Source organism: Phymastichus coffea, unplaced genomic scaffold (assembly GCF_024137745.1).
Source record: "Phymastichus coffea isolate CEN01 unplaced genomic scaffold, Cenicafe_Pcof_1.1 PCOF00117, whole genome shotgun sequence".
Lineage (NCBI taxonomy): Eukaryota > Metazoa > Arthropoda > Insecta > Hymenoptera > Eulophidae > Phymastichus > Phymastichus coffea.
The window spans coordinates 478,531-504,567 of NW_026706928.1; the positions used below are offsets into that span (position 1 = coordinate 478,531).

The window sequence follows — 26,037 nt, forward strand, 5'->3', positions numbered from 1 at the left end:
ACGGTATAAGATATTATCAATGGGTACATCATTTAATTTCAAATACAAAATAGTAAGTAATTCTAAGTAATTCTCAGTAATTCTCAGTAGTTCTCAGTAGTTTTATAAAGTAGCGATGATGAGCAAGACAAAGGGTACACACCTTATAACCAAATGAACCAGATGTCATCACTATACAAATATTTTATAACCGAACGTAAGAGATTCAAGCCGAACAAAAGTTAAATGTGACATAAACGTCATCTAGTATGATAAATTGAAACTTGAATAAGATACTGCTGAGACTTTCGACAGTGATATTTTTTTACACATAAAATGAGTCTCATATTTGTATCGGAAACTTAAGCTAATAAAATTTAAAACGATATTTGGAATAAATCTGATCCACTATCACTAGCATTAGAAAGAATATTATACACAAGGCATGTAGCAGAGTCAACGTTACCTACAGTGGACAATACTTTCAAACATTAGCAAAATTAAATAAAGACTAGATTTAATCTTTAAATTATACAAATCGATTTAACAATATTATTAATCAAATCGTCATTCAATAATTTCTCCAGAAAAGTTTTTGTATGTAAAATAAAAGTAAGATATAGGTAGGTAAAGTTAAAAAAACGTAATACTTCAAATCGAACGATATTTTATTCTAATATTTTTTTTGATAATTAATGTATTTTTTATACAGTTGCGTTCTCAAAAATCGAGAGGACGCATCAATTGGAATGAAAGTAAACAGAATCACGTTTAGTATCTTTCAAGCTAACTTGGCATTATTGATTAACATTAGGTAAAGCGCAATTTGTAAACTATACGGAGACTCTCCCAAAACCCTCTATATTTGTCAGTCTAACTTTGTTACACTATTTTTTTAAATCTTTTCGTGTACGCATACATGCTGTCTTATGAATTCTGAATCGAAGTAGTTTTTACAAAATTTTTTTTTATTTTAGATACTGAGATGAGCACTAGGATTGACAATAATAGTTTGTCTAACTGATTTTTACGATTGTATAACTTTTTTAATTCCATTCGATATATCATCCGTCACTCTTACATGCATTTTTACAAATGTACAATGGACGAGGTTGATGTAATACCATATATTCCACAATACAGATTTATACAGATTCATACAGATTCTTATAGATTCTTAAATTTTTCTGTATTGCTTCTATTTTTCACAGAATTTTGGGTTGACGATTCAAAGTTTTTTACATGAAAAGTAAAATTTAACTACAAAACAGATACAAATACTCTTCAAACACAAATTGAAGTTTCAAGTTAAACTACGTAACTGGAAAAATGTGATCGCTTTAACTTAACTCATTTTATTACTAGTTGGATTCGTACAATCGACGGGATAATTCGTATTTTTGCTATGAGAAAAGAAAAAAGCTCATCATCTTCATTGCGTAAACACTACATTACTAGCAGTCATGTCTTATATACGATTGTTGTATTCTTCTTATAACGTTTTATTAAATCTTTTTCTCTTTCTCAATTATCTTACATTATTCAAAACGTTCTTGTTTTCGCACATCAAAACGATCTAATGATTAGTTTTTGTCGCTGTGTGCGAGCGCTAATTAAATAAAATAAAAAGCGCGCCGACTAAAAGTTAGTTTATCATCATCTCATTCTCTCCATTAGAGTATAAAGGACAGATGAGAATAAAAATTACGAACTAGATTTGTAACAAGGAAAGTCAGTCGATGATTGTTAAAAATAGTAATGATAATGATAATGGGCCCTACGTGTCTTTTTTATTACGTGGTATGATTATAAAAGAACGAAGAAAAAAAATGCTCTACTTAAATTGCTAGGTATCACTTAGGAATTACGGAATAAAACTTTGATTCTCATGCGTAACGATGATAAAAGTCTAAATACACTATAATCTCTTAGAAACAAATAAAAAAATCGAGGACTGCATGACAAAAATTCATAAAAAAAAGAAAAACAGATCACGTTACAATGTATTGGCATTGACGGATACAAACAAAAGAAGTAAATGGATAGTTACGATGAGAAAACGCATACATAATCACTGATTTATCAAGTAAACAAAAAAGCATTTACGCGAAACGTCATATTCAACTTTCACAAAATTTTTACTGGTACAAAGTTTGAACGCTTAAGTACAATAACACACAATATATACATAAATGAATGATTGGGTTTCGTTCTGTTAGACAGGTTACTGAAAAAGCAGAAGATCAAAAATTACAAGGGACGGTGTGTGCAACAGAAAAAGTGAAAAAAAAGTCGGTGGCAAACAAATGGCAAAAATGTGCGACTTTCGATCAGTCTAGAACGATTGGCGCGCGACATCCGGATTTAAGGCACTCTGTACCGGATAGCCGAAGAAGGAATCGTGAGCATCGACATTAATTTCCTCACTTTTCCCTTTTTTTCATAGAAAAAACACACAATCGAGTTCGCTCTCGATCTGATACATTAATAAATTACAACACACACACACACACACACACACACACACACACACACACACACACACATGCGCGCGCGTATTTAATAATTAGGATAAAAACAGTCGTCTTGTCTCTGTTGAAGGCATCTCGCGCGTGCATTCTTTTCCTTTTTCACGAGTACAAGTCGAGCAAGACGACGAACGACCTCGACGAGGTTGCGATTGACTGACGTCACTCTAGTGTCCTTATCAGAGCTCCCAATTCGCGGAATGTCGCTCCTATTTTGCCCGGCATCGTTTGCTTCTTCAGAAGTATGCTACGTACCAGCACCAGCTTCTCGTAACAGGCGATGCACTTGTGATACCTGCGGGAAAAAAAAGGACATTAACTATCAGCACACTAACGTCTGCTTCTGCGCGGCAAGGTCGAAATCAGGGTATCCGGCCTCCTCGCGCAGCTCGCAGAGTCGAAACAGCCAGGCGGTCCTTTACCGTTCCTCTCGGGAGACGTCCACGCCGATCGTATGAAGCGGCGCCTCGACGTTGGACTTGATGACCGGCGCGAAGTTCCGCAATATTAGCCTGAGCGCCGTGCAGCCGACCGTCACGTACCTGCGAGGGGCAATGAAACAAAAAAAAAACAAATCGTTGCAATTACACGAGAAACTGTCCTTTCCCTGAGCGCTTCGCGAGGCGTGGGACGGCTATCGGAGTCGCGTCACACTTGTCAAAGCCTCGTTCTCCCTTTGACGTATCGCCGACGAGCTCGCCAATAAAGACGATCCCCCGGTCAGAGGATACCTGCAGCGGGGGGGGGGCGCCTCCCACCTCGTTTGGCGCCGTTACAAATGTCGCGTCGTCGTCGTCGTCGTCGTCGCGGCGGCAGAACGCCTCGCACGCGTGAAATCGGACTTATCGAGGCCCCCCTTGCGCGCGCGTGTCCAATCGCGTCTTTCTGTCCCGCGGCACTCTTCCCGCGTAACCCCTTCGCTCCCATCGGCCGCTCGGCGAGCCTTTATTGCGGTTGTATTTCGCTTTTCTCCGCCGATTTGTTATTTATGAGGCGTGATGACGGCACGGTGGCCCCGGGGGGAGCCGCTCGCGCGTTTCGTATGCACGACTTTTCACGAGCGGGCCCGTGACGTTTTCATTTCGAGTGGTGCCGAGGTGTGGAGTATTTGGGTTGCGGTTCACGGATGCCAAATTTTCAAATCGTAGTAGAATAAAATGCCGTCATTTTAATAGTCTAATATTGAAGCGCTGTATTTTCCATCGGCTAGGAGAAAGAAAGATAATTTTTTTCACATTTACAATTTTTTTTTTAATATATCATTTTATCTTTATTTTTACGTTAACTAACCAAAGCTGCGCATCAGGACAGATTTCCGAGTCATTGTCGTTTAACAAGTTTTACGTTCCGTAATATTAAAGACTAATGTTGGGAGCAAGTTAAATGAACAGTTACAAGCAACCAAAGTTCGATGTTTGAAAGACATTTTTTAATGCTATGGAAATTTTAATGGAATTGTCTTTTTATAAAAGTTAATCAACTAGTATTTTTCAACAAATATTTAATATTTAAGTCCAATGTGGTCAATGCGTTTGTCAAAATTACATTCAAAGTTGAATATTTTAAAAGTTAGAATTTTGTAATTATTAAATTTTTTTGCTATTTAAATAAAAGTCATAATATTATCATTGAACCTTAACCCACGTATAGTTCAAGCACATTATTTCAAAAGCTCAAATAATCAAGTTTCTTCGTAAAATTTACATTAAAAATCGCGGTAGATGAACAGTACGTTTCTACAGAGTTTTATCGATACTCCAAGGTCCCTCTCCATTTATGCTGTCATCGCAGTATAAAAAAAAAGACACTTGCTATTAGAAAATCTAGCAATCAACAACTTTTGTTACAAAAAAAAAGCCGTTCCAATCAGAGAACCGCAAAAATAGCGACAAGTGCGAGCAACCGAACGGTTCCTCCAATCAAAAAAAAAAAAAAAATAGGCACACGTTTTTTTTTCTCACGCGCGCTAAAAGGCAACAACACATAGCACACGCGTCGCCGTGACGAGTTGAAAAAGGGACAAACAGCAGTTAGGCGAACGCTTATATATAGGGGCATGCGATGTGTCTAATATGCAGATAAAACGCGCCACGTGCTGTTCAATTGAGACACAATCGTTGGGATGTGCGACTACGCCTTTTAACGTCGGCTGTTTGTTTTGATTTGTTGCGATCGATGAATACATTAAGAAAAAAAAAGAAGAAAAGTAGAATCGCTTCCAATCGCGTGTATTGAGATTTACACTGTTTTCGCAAAAGCACAGTATCACGTCAAGTACGATCGGCAAAAAAATATGTATATACATGCTTATACGTTCGTGTAACTGGGCAAAATATTATCCTACGCAACAATTTTCGCATAAAAATCAATATTGATACAACGCGTTACACTCGTACAGCATGGTAAAACGATTGCAAGCCTTCATTAGCAGTCGGCGCTCAGAGATAAGCCAAGCAATCTTAGCTACTATCTGCGTTTATTCTAATTGACACGATATGTGTCTAACGACTAGACGTTCGGCGTATATATTCATCAGCCACTTCCTCGAGAGAACATCGCATTGTATAGGCGCAATGTAACTGTACGCTTTCGCACGAGCTGCCATTGTGTCTGGCATGGGGTTTCTATAGCGCAACGCTGCTGCTTGTTTCCATTCGCGGACGTGAGAGCCGCAACTTTTACTTAAAAACCACTGATTTGGAGATCAGGTGAAAATTGTTGCTTGGCTTGCACGTTACTTTCTGATTTGTTGCTCTAAGGACACGGTTTCCAAACGTTCGCGAGATTTCCGTTGAAGTGTTCGTATTTGTTTTTATCGCAATACGAAATAAAAAAAAAAAAAAAAAAAAAAAACAAACAAATACCGCGGAAAAAAGCAGCCGTTTTACACAGACGTCGTTGAAGAGTCTTGCGTATGTTAATAACCAAAAATATTCAGTCCACTCCGGTTTCGCTCGCGATCTCTGCATTGTACGTTCGGATTTACGAGACGCTTTATCTAACCCCATATGTTAATTTTCATTGATTACGTCAAGGTATATACTGTTCCGCGCGCGACTGCTGAGATATCAGCTTTAAACGAAAAGTAGAGGCGTTTCGTTAATTTGCGCTCGCCAATATTTCATTCATAAAAGAACGAAAAGAAAAAACAAAACCAAGCCACGGATATGTAGAAAGAGCGAAGGCCAAGCGTTTTATCTCCTCGCCTACGCGCGGATCCAATGAATTATTTTTCTTATTATTTCGGGAGAGGCGTTCGCGATATGTTGCGCAGTTTTTTTTCATTTTTTTTCGGGGTCACGACCACCGGATGCAGAAACGAAGAATGTACATGGCGAAATGTGTTTTTTGTTGAGGTGTAGAGCAAGATTTTGTTACTGAATCCTCTGGTAACATTTGTTGCGGGTTTGAAAATGGAAGTTTACACAAGAAATGATCGTGAATTGCTGGATAATATACGCAACGAAATGATTAGCCAGTAAAGAGATTTGTTCGTTCCCATAGTAATTACAATTAATCTTCTAATAAGATTCGAGAAATTTTTCTCCATTGAAACCATAGTGATCTCTCGCTATTTGCTTGAACACAATAACTATTAACATCCACAATAAGTGGGAAGAAAATGAAAGGTCTTCCCCCACCTCCAACAGAAGAGAGCAAAAATCGCGAAACAATGTATGCAACGAGATCAATTACGGCGTTGTGGTAGGTATATTATACTCGAACGTCAGCAGCAGCAGCCGATGTTAATGACCTTAGACTTGCGGCTCGTTTGCAAAGGCGATTCTCATTCGCGACCTAATAATCCATATTCGTACATCATGCGCAAGGCTGCCTTGTTAACTGTGGAATCTTTTTCATCTCTCCCGCATGCAAAATTACCTATCTTTGACTTTCGTTTATTTGTAGCGCGTCGTCGGGTTAGAGTAGGAAAAACACCAGTCGACCGAGGAATTAGATTTTTTTTCCACTTTGATTGACGCCGTAAAAGAGCGTTCATTGGATTTTTGTTTTAGGCGCGTACGTAAAACGTTCCGTGCACGTAAACCCAAAGGCAACATTGCACGTGTGCAGCGGCAAGAATCTAAATATAGACCATCCTCGACAGTTACGCGTGAAATCCAGCATGAGAAAGAAGAAAGGGACGAGCGAGCGAGCGAGCGAGCGAGCGAGAGAGAGAGAGAGAGAGAGAGAGAGAGAGAGAGAGAGAGAAAGAGAGAGAGGAAGTGCCGGAGAGTGTTTGTGTAAAAGGTGGCAATTAGCTGTGTGGCGTGTACACGTATAGGCTAATTGAGTATATTCTCTCGCTCGGTTTGAAGACTGCAACAGCGCAGTATGATGCCGAGGTACGTCAAAAGTTGGAGAAAGGAAATTTCCTTTTCTTGTTAAAGAAATAGGTTGAGAGATGGTGGACGCGAGACATTTCAGTCGGTTGTTAATGACACGTTAGACACTCCGTCCTAGTTGTTTTGCCAATATGCGTTTTCTTCTCTTTCGTTTGGGTACATGCCGGGATTTCTCGCTCTTTGAAGTTTTTGTTGAACTTGACGAACCTGCGTGAAAATACATTCGTTTATTTATTTCCGCGATCATTAATTTATTGCAACTCGACGAGTTGTAAAATTGTCATAAAGGTTCCGCTATGCCGAGGAGAAACTTGCTAAAAATAGATTTGACCACTTCAGAGACTTCAATGTTTTTCTTTTACACTTGTAACAAAGCTTAAAGAAACTTTGCGTAGTCCAGTTAAAATTCAGCATCGCGACAGAAAAGAAAAAAAAAAAGAAACGAAGCTCAACAAAAGCAATTGAAAATAAAAGGCACGGACGAAAGAGTACATGCGCACGCGTCAGTCCGTTGTCACGCATCCCTTTTTCGTACGTTGCGTGCGTACGTCGAATTTCAATCGTCGCGCATTTACATCTGCCGCATTGTCTTGGCTAATTTTGCGAACCCTATTTGATGATAGACAGACGGCTTCTTTATTTTCCTTCTAAATTTGAGATCATCCTCGTACTTTTTTTTTCGACGTAGGGGAGACTCGAGTGTGTGCGATTTCGAGTGGATTATGTTGCGTTTGTGGAGTGTAGTCTGCTGACAGTTTTGTGCAAATTTATTCACGCAATGAGTTATTGCGTAAATATTACTGTGTTAAATATTTTTAACAGTCTTCGAAAAATCTTTACAATGCTAATAATCGTTGGGTATTACGTGGATAAACAGTAATCCAATTAAATAATCAAATGATTGTAACGATTGTAACGACGAACAATGCTCAATTTATTAAATAAGCCCCAGCAGCAATTGAGCTTTATATAAGCCTTCGAAGCATTTAAAGCCGAGTAGTTAGTAATAAACGTCTACCATTTCACGACACAATGTCATCTCGTGTTTTTTTTTGCGAGTTGCGCTTGGCAATTTATATTAATGACTGTAGTTATTGTAAAACGAAGGTTATCTGGCAAATTTACTTTTTGAGATATCTACAATTCTTTTAAAACATTGTCTATCATTTTCGCACATAAGGTTACCGTAAAAGCAACATCGTCTACGAGTCTGTAAGTTCTTAAAACAGTTTAAATTAGCTTCCGAACGCGATATAACACAATGAGCGCTAAGGAAAATGTGAACGTTCAAAGCGGCAGTTTCGCAACGTGTTAAATGAAAGAAACGACTTTTTTTTTTTTAAGAGCGTAGTGCGAAGTAAGAGAGCGAGGCAATCGTAAATCACAAATAGCAATCGTCGGAGAATAAAAAGAGAAACAAACCGTTTTCTCACACATTTAAACTTAATAGTACGAAAGTTTTCCTGAATATATCGATATACGCTTAATTAATCACTGTAAGAGCTGCGTTTTTGACAATCGTGCCGTCAATATTAACAACCACTAATCAAGACGGAGTTAGATGCACGTCGTTCCACTTTATAGTTTCGTGATGTAGCGTCGTTCATCACGGAAAACCTCGATCTCGCGGCACGCGAGCTCAGCTTTCACGCGAAAAAAATAAAAGAGACGACGCTCACGTGCAGTTTCTCATCGGCATTCAATAATAAAACCGAAGGAGTCGCGGTGTAACGCTTAAGAAGCCGCAGCGAGTAATTATATAAGTCAATCGTTCATGAGATGAATTTGCAGAAAAATAACGTCATAGAAAAAATCGTTTCGTTTTTGAGCGACTGTTTTTACACGCAATGCACGTTTGAAGGAGCAGTCGTGTTGTTTTTTATTTTCGTTTTTTCCGAAGGATTTTTCAAACGTACGTGTACGAGATTAGAATTGAATATTTGTACATTGGTTAAACGTATTGAGTAAACATCAGGTGTTAGGAATCTTTGTAAAGGTTTGAGCAATTTTTTTTAATTTGTTTGATCTTTAGTGTCTTTTTTCAACAAGTTAAGTGCGATGTTCAACGATAATGGTAGGTTAATAAAAATAAATGAACGTTTGACAACTCTTGAAAACATTTCAGATATAGACACAAATTATTTGCAATTAGTTACAGCAAATTATGAAAGTCTGTGATTTTTTCGACAGAATAATATGTTATTTATCGTTTTCCAATCCAGGCGAATATATGAATAGTCATCGATTTGGAAATACATATGACGAGTACTTGATGACGGGTTACGATAAGCTTTTACAATTTGAATGTGTGATCAATAATTGACTCATAGCATAACCCGCCTTTGTTCCAAACAGTTTCAATTTTGCAAAAATTCCATTATTACTTTTGTACGTAATATAGCTTATTCTTTTTCTTTCACTATCCCAGCACAAAATAAAAAAGCTACACATTAACTTTCTTTCATTTCCATTAGAAAGTGTCATAGCAGACATTGCCTTCGCTTAATTTCGGAAAAACGCGTGGGCGCCTCTCTATCCTCATAACTTTTCTCATTATTGATTCAACCGTCTGATGGCTTTTATAGAGGCGTGCGCAAAGCATTACGCATTCGAGCGGGCGGAATACATTACGTCTACCTTGAGGTGAATTTTAGTGAGGCCGTGTGCTCGTGCTACGTTACATTCCTTCACCTTTTCGGATATAACGTTTTGGTGTTTTTTTCTTTCAATGAGACCATCACAAATAATGTTAAAAAAATTACTTACATTTCATATCTGCTTTGCAGCAGTTCACCGATTGGCGACAGGAGTGTGCTGCATAAATCTAAAGTCCACATCGCTCTGTGAAAAATATTTTGTTAATTTAATTACTAATCTTTGTAAAGCTTTCGACAAGGTTAGAATATTTTTTTATGTTTGGAAAAAATTAGTGGAAAATGATTGCTAATCTTACTTTGTAGGTCAGTAAAAGATACTGCCACGAAACCATGTTAAACTAAGAAACTCAAAAGATAAGTAAACTTACGGTTTGAGAACAAGAACACCAAGAAGGTCGACGATAACTGAGAGGTCGTTCATCGCCACAGCCGAGTCCACGGCCGACTGCAACAAAAACAAATCACCACGAGTAACTACACAATTTGCACTGTATCACTTGCACAATAAGGTGATGATCATCATTTCAACCTTCATGCCCTTGTTACTCCAGACCGAATAAATAATCTGTAACGATCGATGCCGACTCGTCAATACAGCCATCATCGAGTCGTGTCCTCTCATCATCGTATCCACCACCTCGGTATCCGACATCTCTGCGTACACTCCCATCTGCGTGTAATCCAGCGACGACTGTCCGGAATAATTTTTCTACATCGATATAAACACACAGAAATACATGGTTAATTTTATGCGCATTGATGATGTGAGAAAACGAATGTTGATTATATGCGTTGTGTTTTCGATTGAAATCTCGCGATGAACTAGCATAGCATTTTCTTAACGGAAAAATACTAACCGGCAGAAACGAATCGACATCAAGGCCATAAGGCTTATCAGCGTTCATCGAGATAAAATCATCTGCTTTTTCATGATTCTGCTGTACCACCGACGGTTTCAGCTGAGCCACTCGTATTTCCGTCTTGGGACTTGGTGCCACCTGTGCTCTATTGGGCGGTAGTCTTCTCGCCGACGTTGATCCATTGCCATTATTATTATTGTGGTGATTACGTGCTGACAACGGTGGTGTTGATGATACGAAATTGCGGCCGGTCGATCGGTTCGTTGCTGTGTTTGGTCTGTTCAATTGAGGATCTGATGGACTGTGTTTCAAATTATGAATTCTACAAAAACAATAACCCAATAATTACGTTTTTTTTCAATTTTGGTAATTATCGGGTAAATAATTTATCCAAAAGGAATTTTTGTCAGCTTTAGAAATATTCAATAAAAGACGTAAAATCGCGATAAGAATTATCAATGTAAAAGAAAAGAACAGAGTAGTATTACTAATTATCGATTATTGAGTAATACGTATCAGATACGCCTCTTAATCTCCCTTTGATAAAACACGTAGTTTAGTCTTAATCATTGTTTCCCGCTTTTAACGTTTATCAAATGACTCACTTGACAGGAAAATCACTTTCGTATCCCTCGCCATCCTTAACACTACTCTGTCGTTTGATCTTCGGATAATCCGGACTATTCGCTCTTCCTTTTAATTTGCCATCGTCCATAACTGGTGAAACAGCAGCCATAGGTGCATTCCTCAGCGTTAGTGTTGTATTCGAACGTTGAGGTCCTAAAGGTTTTGGTGGCGGCATCGATCGCTTACCTACTTGCGACAGATTAGTTGTAGAGCCAGTTAGATTTTGACGTAGTGGCGGCACTGGAGCTAGATTCTTTGAATTTTGCTGATTTTTACTGTTTGCTTGAAGATTTGCCCTGTAAAAAAAATAAATAAAATAAAGATGATTATACGATTGGACAGCAAAACTCTTAAAGAAAAATACCTTATCTGACTGGTCGACGAGATCGGTGGAATAGGACTCCTTTGTATTAGAGGCGCTGTAGACTTGATAGGATGAACTCTCACGGGCATAGGTTTTGAAGGCATTGGCGTAGACCCAGGTGAAACTGAAGACATGTTATTTTCGTTATCCTCGCTTAATAAACTCGACATTGAGCTCGACAATGTCCTCATCATCTGCGACGCCGGTAGTGGATCTGCAAATACACAAATCGCCAAATTCATTCAATATTTTATCGAGTTAATCTTTACAAACGAAAAGAGTGTATGTTGTGTGCAGATGAGAAACGGTGAGACCATTAAAAGTTTTAAGAGAAAAAAACACATTACCTGTGTCCTCTGGAGGCTCCGGGAAAGCCTCTGGCTGTGGCGGCGGAGTGCGAGTTACTGAAACACACATAGAGAGACGATGTGGTGGCGCGAAGGGCATGCGTTATACGAATTTTGATGTGCGTTTGTATTTGTCAACTAAAAACTCTATAACGTGATTGTACGACAGCCAAAATTAATCTTAAATGTTATACTTACGAGACCGGGTTGGTTGGAAGACATCTTGATATTCCGTGACGTTGGGAATATCGAAAGTTGAGTCATCGTCTGGATCTGACGCTGATTTATCCTCTTCGATCGTTTTTACATCCATTCTATACAAAAAAAATGTCATCAGACGAACGAAAACAGAACGTTTTTCCATAAGCTTTAAAGTCAAAACTTACGTGTGCTTTTTTAGACTGGCAGGCCGTTCTTTAGAAAAACTTTTTCGCAATGAGTTACCATAAGCGAATGGCGAAGCCGTCGTGTCGTTGCCCAATGGCGACGTTTTCTTCAAATCACAAACGAAAAGCACAATATTAGCAGCGTGGAAGCCCGCGCCAATGAGTTGATTATGAGCAATAGCGATGTCTTGAATCTTGCCCCAGCCGACGGGTACAGTATCGAAAGTTCGCGCGGGTTCCCAACCGTAAACTTTCAGCGTATCTTGACAACCGGCAAACAAGCATTCGCCACCGTGACTGAAAAATATACATCTAACTGGCGAGCCGCTGTTGTGTTCTGTTGACGAGACTAACTGGAACGACTCGAGGTCCCAGAAATGTACAATTCGATCGGCACTACCACTCGCCAAAAGGAACTCGTGAGGATGAAATTCCACGCAAGTTGCTGGACCTTTATGATCAGTAAACTCACGAAGTTGGCGACCTGCTCGCAGATCCCACAGCTGAAAGTTATTTGATAAGTGAATGTCATTATCTTTAATGATCCATTTGATTGATTTTTATAATAAGACGTGAAGCTTAAAATTGGATCATTTAGCAAGATTCATTTACGAGAATGCATTTTAAAATCGCCTTATTAAATCAACCTTTAACGAAAGTTGCTTGACGTTACTACACACCTTAACCATGCCCTCCTCACCGGCACTAGCAATCCACTGTCCATCAGGACTAAATTTTAGACTATTGACCGTCCTGTCGTGGCCTTTATATGTGAATATACATCCTTTCCTTCGAATATCCCATAATTTGATTGCTGTGTCTAAACTACCAGATGCCAGTAATTCACCGTAAGGGTGAAAGTCCATACATCTAATACCCGATTTGTGCCCCGTAAGTGTTCTTGCGAGTTTGGCATGCTCCAAGTCCCAGATTTTCAGGGCACCGGTCTGCGAACCCGCGCATACCAGATCTTCCGTTTGGCCGAAGCGCACACATTCAATTGGCGTTGTGTGACCGCTTAGACTCTGAAAATATATGAGAAGGTTTCGATGCATCTTGATTGGTATTTTATGAGAATAGAGGGACGCGTTTTGATAAATTAACCATTTGGGGAACGATGACGACGAAACAAATATTAATGAATCGTCATGGGTGTAATGGAAAAATTGAACGAATGAGTCCTCGTCTTCATTTTTTTCGTTAAAAATTAAAATTGATAAGTACGTTTTTTTTTTATCGCGCTCATCGTAGGTAACGGGAGTTTGACCAGGTAAGGTCAATTCTTTTAAGACTATCAATCGATAAAAGTCGTCATTAACTCAAAAGTAACTCGCGTGAAAAAGGAAAGATAATCGACCTGAAAGGCATTTCGTACATACCATAATGCAATTTTGCTTGCCAACCGCCCACAGGTTGACCTTCTTGTCATCACCGCCAGTAACGAGGACTCTGCCGGACTTATGACCCAACGACAGGCAATTGACGTTCGACGAATGGGCAACGAAGTCCTCTGCAGAAAAAGACCAATATCATACACATCAACTATGCAGACACATAGGCGATTTCTTGAAAGACCTGTTATGACGCAACGTTGCTTTTCACGCCGAAGCGCGAGATACGTTTAATGTACACACAACTGGATGTATTTGCTGGACAGGTGCATCTCTAATGTATGTTTGCCGCAGCAAAATTTTTAAATTAATAAAAATGGTTGAATATTTTTTTCCATGTGGAGGATTTTCATTTCATGATCTCGTTTTAGTTGAGTTAAACTCAAATTTGTATACTTGAAATTATTCTAAGTGTATTAGTATAGTCGAAAAGCATTGAATACTATTAAATTCTTTATTGTTACTTATTTGATGTTATTGATGTTGTTTCAGTTAGAGCAATTCTATCTTGAAAGAATATTAATTTACAGCCAAATATACAATAATATGAAATAGTCGGACTAAAGTAATTTTAATATCATAATATTCAACAAGATAATTCGTGTGTTCAATTTAAATTCTCAAAGCTGCATAGGCAATGTATATTTAAGAAAAATAGTGAGCAAAGCGAGAAAAACACTGATTTCAAAGAACAAAAACAAAATCTTTATTACGTTGCAACTGAATTTTCATATCCTCTTATCTAGTTTCATTTAGTCAAGGTAAAGCACTTGAGGTATATGTATATGTATAATGAACCATGCACCTGACCAGAAAATGCTAATTTGATATTTATAAGCTATCGCAGAAACAAAAAAGTTATATAGCGTAAGAATATACGCTTATCAGAATTCCACTGGAAAAAGATATATAAAGTTGAAATATAAGAAAGAGAAAACTTTCTATGGGTAGTAAATACATAAAATAAGTGAGTTCCCTCATGATCTGTGCTACAATGGTCTAACACTTATACGCACAGAAGGCTCAAAATGAGAGAGAGAGAGAGAGAGAGAGAGAGAGAGAGAGAGAGAGAGAGAGAGAGAGAGAGAGAGAGAGAAATATCACACACAGAGTCCATTGCACAAGAAGCCTTTGGATCCTTAAGTTTTTCTGGCTCATTTTATTAGTACAACGTAGGCACTCAGTTTAGACACTATACGGTAAAAAAAGAGTACTTACGGAGTTTCCAGGACCTCCTCGTTGACGAAGCCATGGCGACGTGTTGTGGGAGGCCTTATTTGGACCAACACCGCATGATTCGAATTGTAAGTCCTCTCCGGGCAACGTTCGCTCTCGCACTGCTCCAACACGCCACGAAGGAGAGGAAAAGAGTAAGAGAGAGAGAGAGAGAAAAAGAGCGAGTGAAGCGAATGTTCGTCCCACTCTTGTGTTATGTGTTAGCTTGTGCCACCACGCGAGTTGCGAGTTGACGCGAGTCACCGTGCGGTTCGTATAGTGCACCTTTTTCAGCGACCGTTGCGATCGCTTTTCTCTCTCTCTCTCTTTATCTTTCTCTCTCACACTTACTAGTGAGAGGAGACTGACGTTGGTCGTGAGACCTTGAATTTGTGACGTTCGATAGAGCGTTAGAGAGAAAAGCGATTGTTGTGTATTTCGAGATTTGATTGTTAGTCGAACGATCGATTTATCGTGTTGTTCGAGAGATGCTTGAATTATATAGCAACAATAATTTTTTCGGTGCATTTCTTAATCATTTATTGACGGTTGTGAACTGAAAATAGATGATAAATTAATTTAGATTAGTTTATGAGATACTGATGTTGTTTCTAATTAAACGTACCGTAGGTATTAGCATACTTTGTTTAGAGGTTGGAAAATATTTGCACGTGATAAACAATTACAATGAAATTTGATTCACATTTTGGTATTGTAAATAATTGTAAAGATTAAATATACACGCACAAATATGAAACTAAACGTGTTACTCAATGCTTGAACGGAACTCCTAGAGGCAAGTCGTTTGGCATCCGCGGCAATATTCGTTGTTTTTTTTCTGCGCACACAACAGACAGCAGCTGATTTAGTTGACAGCTGATCATCGATCCTAATCACACTTGTTATTACGAACGTCGATAACTAAACGAATCCATGATATTGAGTAATAATTGCACGATGACAATATTCCGTAAATTTAGTCATTATGTACAGGGACAAAGTCCAGCGCCGAGAATACGCGAGTATTTTTATTACATCGATCATCAGGGGATGGTAATTCAATAAACATTTATATTTTGATTCTTTTTGATTGCATATTTGTATGATTGTTTTAGCTATTTCTCGACGATACGAAGATTAAAAATTTTACCTCGTGTTTTAAAGGTATGTTGTTGAAATAAAGTATTTGTCTGTTGTACTATGATAATAATGGTTATGATTATATAATGCTGTAGATAAAACGTTTCTAGCGTTTTTCTTTAAGAGACTAAGGATAAATGATACTGACAGATACAAACATTTTCCATACCTGTCACTATGTGGTAGAGAAAGAAATTTTGTAAGGTGTGATGATTTTCCAATTGTTTTTACAAATGTAATGAAAATAGAAAATAAACTGACTAGGCAAAAGGAAGATCAATTTAGTTATAATCATGCTCATGAGCTATTAACTGTACGTATAAAAATTTCATTTAGGACTAAAATATATGAATTTTTTAATATTGGATATTGTAGGTGCCATTTCAACCAAATAAGATCATCATGAGTGCTCAAACTGGTAGAGTATATCATCCAGCTCCTGAGAGAGTTGGTGGTGTAGGCTTAGTTAAATCAAGTTTAGCTATCGAATTTAGCTCGCTGTTTGAATTTGACGATGGAGAGGATAAATGTCCTACAAAATTTAGGTGGCAGGATAAGGATTATAAAATAGACTCTGATTGGTATACAGAGAAAAATATCAATGAAAGTCATCTGTTGTGAATAATACTGTACAAGATAAAATTGAATTGTATATATTGTTATATTAAATTTCTGATCTTAGGAGTTATCCCTGTAACAGGGATAACTCCTAAGATCAGAAATTTAATAAAATAAAATCATCAAATATCAGGAGTGAAAACATAAGAATTTTTTTATATATTGTTATAAATGAACTTTCATATTTTTGATACTGTTATTTATTAAAATATATATCATTAGCTCAAAAGACAGAACTTATGTTGTTGAATTTTTATTACAAGAACTCAAAGAACATTATGAAACACATTTTTTATATCCCATAAGAAGGTACAACAAAATTACTCTTTTAAACTTCTTATAGCTCTTTCAAACCGATTTATTCAAACATACAGACAATATATACTGGGTCAGCTGAATGTCTATAAATGCATCTGTAAACTGGTACAATTTCTAGGCTTGAAATTCGAATATATAATTTTCGTAACGTACATATAGAAACTAGCTTTGATAATCAATATCAGTGTGTTTATCGTGTAAATACGTAGAAAACTAATAACGACGGGTTTCGCTTGGTTATACAAGTCTTATCTTTATCACTGACTTCCCATAAGAAAGGAATGTTTTATAGTTTTCTCGGCATTTTTAATTAAAAATAGTAATGACAGAAATCGATTTGATTATTATTTCCGGATGCTCTACTTGAACATTTAGATATAATATGCCTGGGAATCGATATTGATTTCTATTCTACTTAGTAAGTTAAACATAAAACAAGAAATATTCGTTGATCATTGAATGCTTTACAAATTCGCGTTGAAAATCACTGAGTGGTATCATTTAAAATTTGTTTTCAAAGTTAATCCGTAATTTTATCTTTAGATGATTTCTTTGGTTAAATGAAATCTTGAATTAAAAAAATTTAATTTAAGCTCTAAGCAATGGATTATGGCAATTCAATGTCGAAAACTCTAGCGGATTTATCTTCAGAAACTGTTAAAGCTTTCTTTCCATCTCTGAAATCAAAGCAATTCAAATTAGACTGCTATATACTAGATGAAAAAAATATAACTGAGATAAAACTTACTTAGAGATACATAAATCTAAAATATCATCAGTATGCCCTAATAGAGTTCTAAGACATTCACCAGATCTACTATCAAAACATCTCAGTATTCCATCCAGACCAGCAGTGAAAAACAAAGTCGATTTCTCCTTCCAAACAATCTTTGATATTCCACTTCCTTGATTCAATTTATGTCGCAGTATCTACAAACAGATTATTTATTAATTATTCGAGAGTTTTTAAACAACGAATTTCATTAATTAAATTACTTTTCTCGCGATATCCCAAATGAAAATGTCACCACTGATAGTACCAGAAGCGGCAATTTGAGACACGTCTTTCTGAAATGCAATAGTTTCTATCCAGTTGCCAGATGCTTCAGAAACTTCTTCATCTTTTTCATCATTTGTAGAATTTCCTTTCAAATCTTGTAGAATGCTAATTATCTGAGAGTAAATTGTTTTGTTAATGGTAATAAAAATTAAAGTGATAATAAAAATTAAAAATAATAAAGATTAAAGTGAATTTAAATGACTACTACAAATATACCTTGCCAGTGTTAGCAGAACTAACAATAGTTTTACCATCAACCCCAGCAGACAAAATTATATTATTGTCTAAATGACAGTCTATTGATGTAATGGCAGAAGTATGACCCATGTTCGATGTGATTGTTGATATAACAGAGCAAGATTTTAAGTCTATCAATCGAATAACACCATCATTGTAACCGACAACTATTCTTCTTCCTAGAAAAATGAATAAGTTAAATTTTTTTTCATACCTCTACAAACTTTCATCTTTCAACAAAAAAATGTTGTTTTAATTTTACTTATATGATGTAGTAAAATTTGAAACAAAATAATTCTTACCATCCGGCATAATACAGGATACATCAGGCTTCTGTCCAAAACTTTGAATAACTTTGCATTCTCCATCTGTAATTTTCCACATATACAATTCTCCGCTTTCAGAGCCAGCAATAACAACGTGTGCCACTGGGTGCCATTGCATCCACTGTTGAGGACATTCACTTTAACACAAATAAACAACGGTATAAAGCTAAATCTATTTATAATCCAATGACTCACTGTAGCATCACCCATTGAGTTGTCGCTCCAAACTATACTCCAATCTAATGTTTTGCGTACCCTGATCAATCCATTCATATCACCAGTGGCAAGATACTGATCATCATAACTAAAGTCAGCAAATATTATACTCTCTTTATCATCAGCAGCAGTTAAAATTAGCTCTCCAGTAGATGTACTCCACACATATGCTTTGTCATCCTGACCACCTGTCACTGCGTACTGGCCATTCTTACTCAATGAACCACAAAAGACAGAATCTATAAGGATTTGTAAAAGTAAACTTCTGTTACTTAACTTAAGATTAGTTTTAAGTTATAGTATATACTAGTATGTTTGTCAAAGACAACAATGGCATCTTCTCTTTCCATCATCTCCATGATATCTCCATCTTCATCAGCCATCTGCTCTCCACCATCCTCAATACCATCTTCTTCGACCTCATAATCTTCCACTATCTCCACATCTCCAATGACTCCAGCATCATCGTCGATTTCCTCTACTACCTCCTCCATATATGGTGAAGCCGGTGGCGTTTCGTGATGAACCATCTGAATATTGTTTCGACACAAATGAGTAATAACAAACGTGTACGGAATAACGTATTTATTGTGGAATTAATCCCGACAATGAGCCGTTTACAACTAGGATTTTAATCTTATTTCATCAACGTGACACAACGTTTATCGACGTTGTTATCCTGGCAACGCTGAAAGCACAACTGCCCGGCACTCGCGCGCGGCATCTCATACAAATCCTCGGCAATAAAATTTCAACAGTACTCAAGTTCCACGCGTAACAGAGTATATTAATACTGAAACCTTGTAACTCCAAAAACAATCAATTTACTCACCAATTCCGATTACTCAATGTATAAAAATGTACTCGTAGTATCCTTTAGATGTTTTTAACCTGTAAATATGAATAGCAGAAGAAGTGTGTATTAATTTATTCTACTCCGTTTTGGTTCTTGCTCCGTGTGGAGGAAGAAATGTGCTCAATATACTTTTCCCTATTTAAGCAGCCATCTTTGTCACATGACCGTCGCGATACACTGTAAATAATATCGATTAAAACGCCGACTTTATGAAGGTGTGGGATGGCGCAATCATCGTACACACGCGCATTTGCCGGTGTGATGCTAAAAGCCGAAATAATAAATGTCGTCACTGCTGATAAGCCTCACCGGCGCATTCTTTTTAGTACGGATGGGTGTTTGTAAGCATGGGTAAAAGTAATAAAGTAGCTTTTTTATGGAAATTTGAGCTTTCGACGGCACCAAAGCATATCACGTTATTTTGGCTTCCTTGCAGGTTACACGACAATGGAAATTATACGGCTTAAGCTATCCAAGTGAGTTATGTATCATAGCTTTTCATACGATGCATGGATGGCTTTGTTTTCTCCAGGCAAGGGCATTTGAAAAATATGTTTGTCGTGGATAGAAGAATTTTCTTTTCTTTAAGAATTTTATTCAGGTTTCTAACAAAATATTTTCTTCTCCATTTCTGTGGATTTTATTTGTCATTTATTGAGAATTTTTCACTATGGACAACATGCGTTTTTCTTTGCAGTAAGGCGTGGGTTTTCTGTGAATTTCAGAAATTAATAAGTTGAGTTTGAGTTAAAATTATTAAAGATTAGGTACTAGTAATGTTATTTTTTTATGTAATAAAAAACTTTGTCTTTCAAATAGAGTTAAATTTAAAAATTAATGGGCTTTCCTTTTGTCTGCAGGATTATATCGATCAAGATATAATAATTTTGAATAAACTACAATATGGCATGTAGGCAGCTGTCTTCTGATTCTACAATAACAGATCTTGGTGAGAATGACGATGAAGCAGAAAAAGAAGAAAGAAGATCAAATTCATCTAGTAGTTCTGCTTTTGCAATGGTCAATTTAACTCAGGAAGAAATAAACTATCAAATTGACCAGTGTTTGAAACTGAATGCAGCAAATAAGATAAATGACAAAAATGCATTCCAATTAAAAATGATAGATTTCCTGGTTTACGCTTTAAAAAAACAGAATTCAAAAATTTCCAATTTACAAATGGCAAGTGTATGCTTGGATGTTAGTGGTAAGATTTATGGGTTCAGAGTTGATAAAGTCCACTCTGATTTGCTGAAGATTGTTGGTGCTTCAAGAGGAGAAAAAAGACCTCATGAGAATAATGCAGAAAATTTGTATAATCAGGATGCCAATGGCAATATGATAAGTCAACCTATGAAAAAAAAGAAACGAAAAAATCACTTATTATCTTCAGTGGAAATACTCAAAGGAAAAGTAGAAACATACAATCCATTATCTATGCTAGATAATCAACGGGACATGCAAGCGTCAGATTGTCTCTATCAAGCCAGATTACCAAAACATGTAAATCAAGGAATTGCCCTAAATTTATACAGTGACATAGTTCTTGATAGATTACCAATAGATAGATATAATTATACAAGTTTTTTGATCCCTAGCATTGTAGATTATACTCATGATCAAATATGCCCATCATATGCAGACTTTAAATTCCTTGACTGGTCTATAGAAGATATGCCAACCAATGTTAGTGAACCAATTGAAAGTGATAGTGAATATCATTTTAACATTGATGCTCCAATAGTAGACAATGATAAAAACGAAGGAACTATGAACTACAGAAATGATCAAAAAGAAAGATTCAACAAAACAATACTAAATTGTGATGAAGATCAACCAGAATTGACCGATTTTCAAGATGTAATATCTAACAATCCAAATCCTGATATAACTTATGAATATTCTTATATTCATGATAATCACAGTATACACTTAGTCAGACCATCCCATTGGCGAGTACACATCAAAAGAGATATTACATATCATGAAGCTGTTAGATCACAAAGAAAAAGGAGACGAAAAAAGAAAATTAAGCTGCAGTTTGCGGAAGATGCCAAGAAAGTAGCTGATTCAAGGTTTGTCCTTGCAAACAAACCGCTTAAATTATTAAGAACAACTTACATGAATTGGTTACATGACCATATTACTCTCCCATATTTCATGCAACATGATAAAAATCGTTTTTGCAGTTACTTCACCAATGATAAAAAAATGAATTTTTCTGATTCTGGTGGCAAAATTAAAAACAAAGAGGAAGATATAAGAGACAGCCAAAATGACAGTTTTAATTTTTCAAATTTGGGGAATGACATTCATAACAATGAGGATTTTCAATTAAACATTGATGAACAAGAAAACCAAATAATAGATCATTCATTCGTGTTTTCTGATTCAGAGCTACCATTACAACAATCATGTAAGGAAGCTTTCCTTGGAGAAAATTTGGTTTCTTTGCCTAAATTAACTGATAACATTTTCATCCCATACTCTCCAATGGCTAAGAAAATTAATATGCGTCAATTGAAGCAAAGCATACATCACTTTCTGCATAACCAAGAGACCAAAGAATTCAGCCAATTATACAGAGAATTGCCAGCCAAACTTTCTAAAGTTAACGCTCAATCTCTGAGTCCAGGATTGGCGTTTATGTGTATACTTCATGTATCACATGAAAAAAAATTAACTTTGAAAGTTAATTCAGACTATACAGATCTAACAATAAGAAATTGTAATAAAGTCTAATGCTAATTCAATTTCACATGTGTAAAATATAATTTTGAAAGTCTGCATGTATTAAATGAGCCTAGCTATATAGTAAGTAAATTGCGATGCAATAATCGTGTAAAATATTATTTTCAATTGTTTTATCGTTTATAGTGCCTTAATAATGTAAAAAATCATGTTATATTGACTAGATTTATACACGCTCGGCTGTGCATATAAAAATAACGTACTACTTATTAACAAATGCAAAACTAATGTATGTACTGAATTATAAATTATGATTGTTATTACATGTTTTTTTTTGTTACTTATATGTATATATTTGTGATATATATCTGCACAAAAAATTCTTGTTAAAAATAACCAAAATGAAATTTCTGTAAATAAGCTATTTTTGTAATTATATGAAATTAAGATGAAATATTTTACTCAAAAGAATAAAAACATTAACTCTAAAATGAATTTTATTAAATCAAAATTATTTACCCAACCATATACGCGTATCATATTCACATATACAGAGAGCGCATGCGCATCAATTTCTGAGTTTCGCAAATAAAATAAAAAACGTAGCAGTATCCACGCACACATGCGCATCTACACCTGCGCCCAGTAGCTGTTCTGTTCTGTCTGATCAATTTCCAATTCGACGCATCGCACGCCAGGGCCAGAAAGCAGTAGTCCGAAGGCGTTGTACCGCAGCCACTCGAGACACGACAAAAAACCGTCGCAATGGTAAGTTGATTTTTTTTTGCTCCTCGCGCTGTTGACCTTTCAATCGCGAGGCCAAAAAGGAGTCGAGATTTTTCAAGGTGTTGACGGGGTAAAGCAAGAGAGAGAGAGAGAGTAAGATAATCGATTTCCTTCCGTATGAACTTTATCTCTTTTGCTCTCACGGGGGATATAACATGTACACAAGACCCATATACTTTATTCCATAATCACATCGTGATGCATTTCATCTGTTTACGTTTTTCAGGGCAACGAGAGCTCGCTACCCATGGAGCTTTGCTCTAATTGTGAGTATAAACTTTTTATTCATCAGTAATGTGCTTTTGTGGACAAGGCACTCCCGGGAAATAACCTTCATTGCCACGGGAGCTTTCAAGCTGTTATTTTGGAATTTTTGTTCTTGCCAGATTAGCGTGTCGCTCGTTCGCCTTTGTGTAAACATTAGTTGATTACCTAAATCTCATTTAACATTTCAATCATGTACCCGTGGAGCGTGAAGTGTGCACGAACGTGTGTCTGTGTGTGTTTATGTACGTAAACATATTTTGGCACTTGTTAATTTTCTGTTGTTATGTGTGTATTCAGTCGATGCAGACGAAATTAGGAGGTTGGGTAAGAGATTTAGGAAACTGGATCTTGACAACAGTGGAGCATTGAGCATTGATGAGTTTATGTCGTTACCTGAACTTCAACAAAATCCTCTGGTCCAGCGTGTTATAGATATATTTGATGCAGATGGAAATGGAGAGGTAGATTTTAAGGAATTTATTCAAGGTGTATCTCAATTTAGTGTTAAGGTGAGTCTTTCAAGCCTGTTTACCGCTGCCATGTTCGCATTCATCTGTTATGAATAATTAATGGAATGATTATTTGTTTCAGGGTGATAAAGAAAGTAAACTTAGATTTGCGTTTAGAATTTATGATATGGACAATGATGGCTTTATAAGCAATGGTGAACTGTTTCAAGTGTTGAAAATGATGGTAGGAAACAATCTCAAGGACACTCAGCTGCAACAGATTGTCGACAAGACAATACTTTTTGCAGATAAAGATGAGGATGGAAAAATCAGCTTTGAGGAATTCTGCTCTGTAAATGTTACATTTTAAATGACATACTATTATTGTGGAATTCTTTATACTAATTGTATTAACTAATTGTTTGCAGGTTGTCGGCAACACTGATATCCATAAGAAGATGGTTGTCGATGTTTAATTAATCAAAGTTCTTGGATGTGTAAAAAACTTTAATAACTAATAAGTGCAATAACTCAATTGGGTATTATCATGAAACTAGCCATCACCGCCACTACTACCACTTCCTATTTGAAATACTTGTTCTTTCCGCCGTCGCTTGAGTTCCATAATCGTATGCACACTTGCCTTCAAATCGCATATCTACTTCTTGCCGACTGCCTTATTTTGTACTCGCGACTTTTCAAGGCGAAACGATACGTGCAATATACTTTAAAAAAATGATCTTTCTCTCTTTTCATCACTTTTTCTCCCACTCACTATGTCTCTCTATCTCTCTCTGCTTTATTCTCTATGTGCTCCATCTCCATTTTCAATCAAATCACGAGCAATCTTTATGATAATACCCAATTTTTACCTTTGTATATGTATAAGCGATAAAAGCAGATCTATTTAATTAATTATAGGATGAGAAGAGTTGGAAACTGATCTAAAAAAAAAAAACGGATCAACCGAGTAATCAATGAGTAAAAAAAATCACGTGATTGTCATCTTTCATAAAATATCAATAAATTTGTATGAGAATCCACATTATATTACAAAAGTAAAGTCGCTATGATTTTCAAAATTACATAGCGTTTAATCATCATTACATAAATGTATGATGATAAAAGAAAAAAACAAAATATCTTGATCTCTTCTTGTCCTTTGATAAACGGAGGCGCTATTCTCGCTACAAAATAAAAAAAGAATTCTTATAGTAATCTTTAAGCACTCTCCGCTCGTGGAGGGGCCCCCTCGTTAACAGGGTCCCTCCTTCACGTACCTTATTAACTTATCGTTACCTGCGAGGATTATACACTTGTAATTGTAATTTATATATATGAGCGAAATGAAGAGAAACTGCAGGCTAAAAAAAATAAAAAATAACGTGTACGACAGTTTAAACTTAGCTTACATTCGCCTGTTCTCGTGCCTGCATAGAGAGAAACAAACAAAAAATAAAATAATAGCAAGCCTCGTCGTTTTTCTTTCTCCGTTTACACACATTGAAATTTCGAACATCGAATATGTGATTTTTTCTTATACATGATTGTACTTTTACTTTTCAATTTATTTATTATTTTTGGTCCGTCGATCATTATTGAATATTGTAGCAAAAGCCGAAGAATCTTATTGTATGCGAAGTTATGTTTGTTTTGTTTTGCAATTGTTGCGGCATCAAATGTCCGATATGCACTTTTATTGTTTTTATCATTGAATTGTTTATCTTAGTAGGAAGAACCGATAGACCGCAGAGTATCGCTAGTTTCTTTTGTATTGATCTAAGATTTACGGATATATAATATCTTTTACCTTTACTGCGCCCTGGATTGTTATACTTTTGCGTTACATATGAAAACATCATTCACACAATTTAATAAAAAAACCCACGAGGGGAGATGACTGCGATAAGCAATTATATATAATTGTATATAGCCGTATGTGTTCAATAGATACTTACGTATATGATTATATATAACTGTTGGCACACAATCGCATTATGAGAGCGAGAAAAAGAGAGAGAGAGGGAAGGAGAGAAAGAGAGAGAAAGAGAGAGAGAGCGAGAGAGAGAGAGTGAGTGAGAGAGTGAGTGAGAGAGAGAGAAAGAGAGAGAAAGAAAATAAAACCAAAAAGTCATTTGTCAAAACTACCCACTCACACTCACTTTCACTTGTTTATAGTTTATTCGCGAAAATGTGCTCATCGAGAGAAAGAGAGAGAGAGAAAGAGCGAGAGATCGAGAGATCGAGAGAGAAGATCCAAAGGTATGTGTGTATCCACAAGTCTTACCAATTAATCGTGCAAAAGACTGACACAAAAATATTTAAAAAAAAACGCGAGTGGGACCCTTGCGCATCTCCAATCATCGTGTCTCG

The 26,037-nt window shown here is 36.5% G+C and overlaps 5 protein-coding genes and 1 long non-coding RNA gene across 12 annotated transcripts; 4 read left to right on the top strand and 2 right to left on the bottom strand.

The window, feature by feature from the left end:
- Positions 1-641: 641 nt before the first annotated feature.
- LOC131670968 (katanin p80 WD40 repeat-containing subunit B1) lies at positions 642-14,976 on the bottom strand. Of its 2 annotated transcripts, XM_058947043.1 has the most exons (14): positions 14,704-14,974; positions 13,474-13,604; positions 12,775-13,119; positions 12,095-12,597; positions 11,907-12,022; positions 11,709-11,765; positions 11,362-11,575; positions 10,976-11,293; positions 10,368-10,692; positions 10,040-10,219; positions 9,879-9,955; positions 9,620-9,694; positions 2,930-3,049; positions 642-2,802 (listed from the first exon to the last, which is right to left on the bottom strand). In XM_058947043.1, the coding sequence occupies exons 1-14, from the start codon at positions 14,735-14,737 to the stop codon at positions 2,670-2,672; spliced, it is 2,628 nt and encodes an 875-aa protein (XP_058803026.1). In that variant the 5' UTR covers positions 14,738-14,974; the 3' UTR covers positions 642-2,669. The 2 variants fall into 2 exon arrangements, with proteins under 2 accessions (XP_058803026.1, XP_058803027.1); XM_058947044.1 differs by lacking the exon at positions 11,709-11,765 and having other exon boundaries at positions 14,704-14,976.
- LOC131670972 (uncharacterized) lies at positions 3,056-13,803 on the top strand. Its single transcript, XR_009302495.1, has 4 exons — positions 3,056-8,065; positions 9,640-9,749; positions 9,814-10,019; positions 13,507-13,803. It is a non-coding gene; the product is annotated as an uncharacterized LOC131670972 (long non-coding RNA).
- Positions 14,977-15,467: 491 nt separating the features above from the next.
- Positions 15,468-16,588, top strand: LOC131670971 (UPF0598 protein CG30010). Of its 2 annotated transcripts, none has more exons than XM_058947053.1 (4): positions 15,468-15,753; positions 15,816-15,864; positions 15,951-16,153; positions 16,216-16,588. In XM_058947053.1, the coding sequence occupies exons 1-4, from the start codon at positions 15,634-15,636 to the stop codon at positions 16,459-16,461; spliced, it is 618 nt and encodes a 205-aa protein (XP_058803036.1). In that variant the 5' UTR covers positions 15,468-15,633; the 3' UTR covers positions 16,462-16,588. The 2 variants fall into 2 exon arrangements, with proteins under 2 accessions (XP_058803036.1, XP_058803035.1); XM_058947052.1 differs by having other exon boundaries at positions 15,474-15,753; positions 15,936-16,153; positions 16,216-16,587.
- A 45-nt stretch (positions 16,589-16,633) lies between these two features.
- LOC131670970 (angio-associated migratory cell protein) lies at positions 16,634-22,699 on the bottom strand. Its single transcript, XM_058947051.1, has 9 exons — positions 22,682-22,699; positions 19,448-19,506; positions 18,923-19,145; positions 18,595-18,854; positions 18,376-18,520; positions 18,053-18,252; positions 17,773-17,949; positions 17,525-17,706; positions 16,634-17,453 (listed from the first exon to the last, which is right to left on the bottom strand). The coding sequence occupies exons 3-9, from the start codon at positions 19,143-19,145 to the stop codon at positions 17,384-17,386; spliced, it is 1,257 nt and encodes a 418-aa protein (XP_058803034.1). The 5' UTR covers positions 19,448-19,506; positions 22,682-22,699; the 3' UTR covers positions 16,634-17,383.
- On the top strand, positions 19,700-22,568 carry LOC131670969 (condensin complex subunit 2-like). Of its 5 annotated transcripts, none has more exons than XM_058947046.1 (2): positions 19,700-19,828; positions 19,908-22,568. In XM_058947046.1, exon 2 carries the CDS (start codon positions 20,375-20,377, stop codon positions 22,211-22,213), a length of 1,839 nt encoding a protein of 612 aa, XP_058803029.1. In that variant the 5' UTR covers positions 19,700-19,828; positions 19,908-20,374; the 3' UTR covers positions 22,214-22,568. The 5 variants fall into 5 exon arrangements, with proteins under 5 accessions (XP_058803029.1, XP_058803030.1, XP_058803033.1 ...); XM_058947047.1 differs by having other exon boundaries at positions 19,739-19,822; XM_058947050.1 differs by having other exon boundaries at positions 19,787-21,546; positions 21,661-22,568.
- Positions 22,700-22,767: 68 nt separating the features above from the next.
- Positions 22,768-24,233, top strand: LOC131670981 (calcineurin subunit B type 2). The gene is made up of 5 exons (XM_058947067.1): positions 22,768-22,930; positions 23,175-23,214; positions 23,513-23,724; positions 23,807-24,016; positions 24,093-24,233. The coding sequence occupies exons 1-5, from the start codon at positions 22,928-22,930 to the stop codon at positions 24,138-24,140; spliced, it is 513 nt and encodes a 170-aa protein (XP_058803050.1). The 5' UTR covers positions 22,768-22,927; the 3' UTR covers positions 24,141-24,233.
- Positions 24,234-26,037: the final 1,804 nt, after the last annotated feature.

Excerpts from the sequence above, each read along its gene's own strand:
- LOC131670968 (XM_058947043.1), bottom strand. The coding sequence starts at position 14,737 with ATGGCTTCGTCAACGAGGAGGTCCTGGAAACTCC. Across the intron at positions 11,766-11,906 it reads CTTCCAACCAACCCGGTCTC|TAACTCGCACTCCGCCGCCA; the intron begins GTAAGTATAACA and ends TGTGTGTTTCAG. Across the intron at positions 2,803-2,929 it reads GACGTCTCCCGAGAGGAACG|GTATCACAAGTGCATCGCCT; the intron begins GTAAAGGACCGC and ends TTTTTCCCGCAG.
- LOC131670971 (XM_058947052.1), top strand. The coding sequence starts at position 15,634 with ATGATATTGAGTAATAATTGCACGATGACAATATTCCGTAAATTTAGT. Across the intron at positions 15,754-15,815 it reads ACATCGATCATCAGGGGATG|CTATTTCTCGACGATACGAA; the intron begins GTAATTCAATAA and ends TGATTGTTTTAG. Across the intron at positions 16,154-16,215 it reads ATGCTCATGAGCTATTAACT|GTGCCATTTCAACCAAATAA; the intron begins GTACGTATAAAA and ends TGGATATTGTAG.
- LOC131670970 (XM_058947051.1), bottom strand. The coding sequence starts at position 19,145 with ATGGTTCATCACGAAACGCCACCGGCTTCACCATATATGGAGGAGGTA. Across the intron at positions 18,521-18,594 it reads ACTCAATGGGTGATGCTACA|TGGATGCAATGGCACCCAGT; the intron begins GTGAGTCATTGG and ends TGTCCTCAACAG. Across the intron at positions 18,253-18,375 it reads ATCCTGTATTATGCCGGATG|GAAGAAGAATAGTTGTCGGT; the intron begins GTAAGAATTATT and ends TCATTTTTCTAG.
- LOC131670969 (XM_058947046.1), top strand. The coding sequence starts at position 20,375 with ATGGCATGTAGGCAGCTGTCTTCTGATTCTACAATAACAGATCTTGGT.
- LOC131670981 (XM_058947067.1), top strand. Across the intron at positions 23,215-23,512 it reads CATGGAGCTTTGCTCTAATT|TCGATGCAGACGAAATTAGG; the intron begins GTGAGTATAAAC and ends GTGTGTATTCAG. Across the intron at positions 24,017-24,092 it reads GCTTTGAGGAATTCTGCTCT|GTTGTCGGCAACACTGATAT; the intron begins GTAAATGTTACA and ends AATTGTTTGCAG.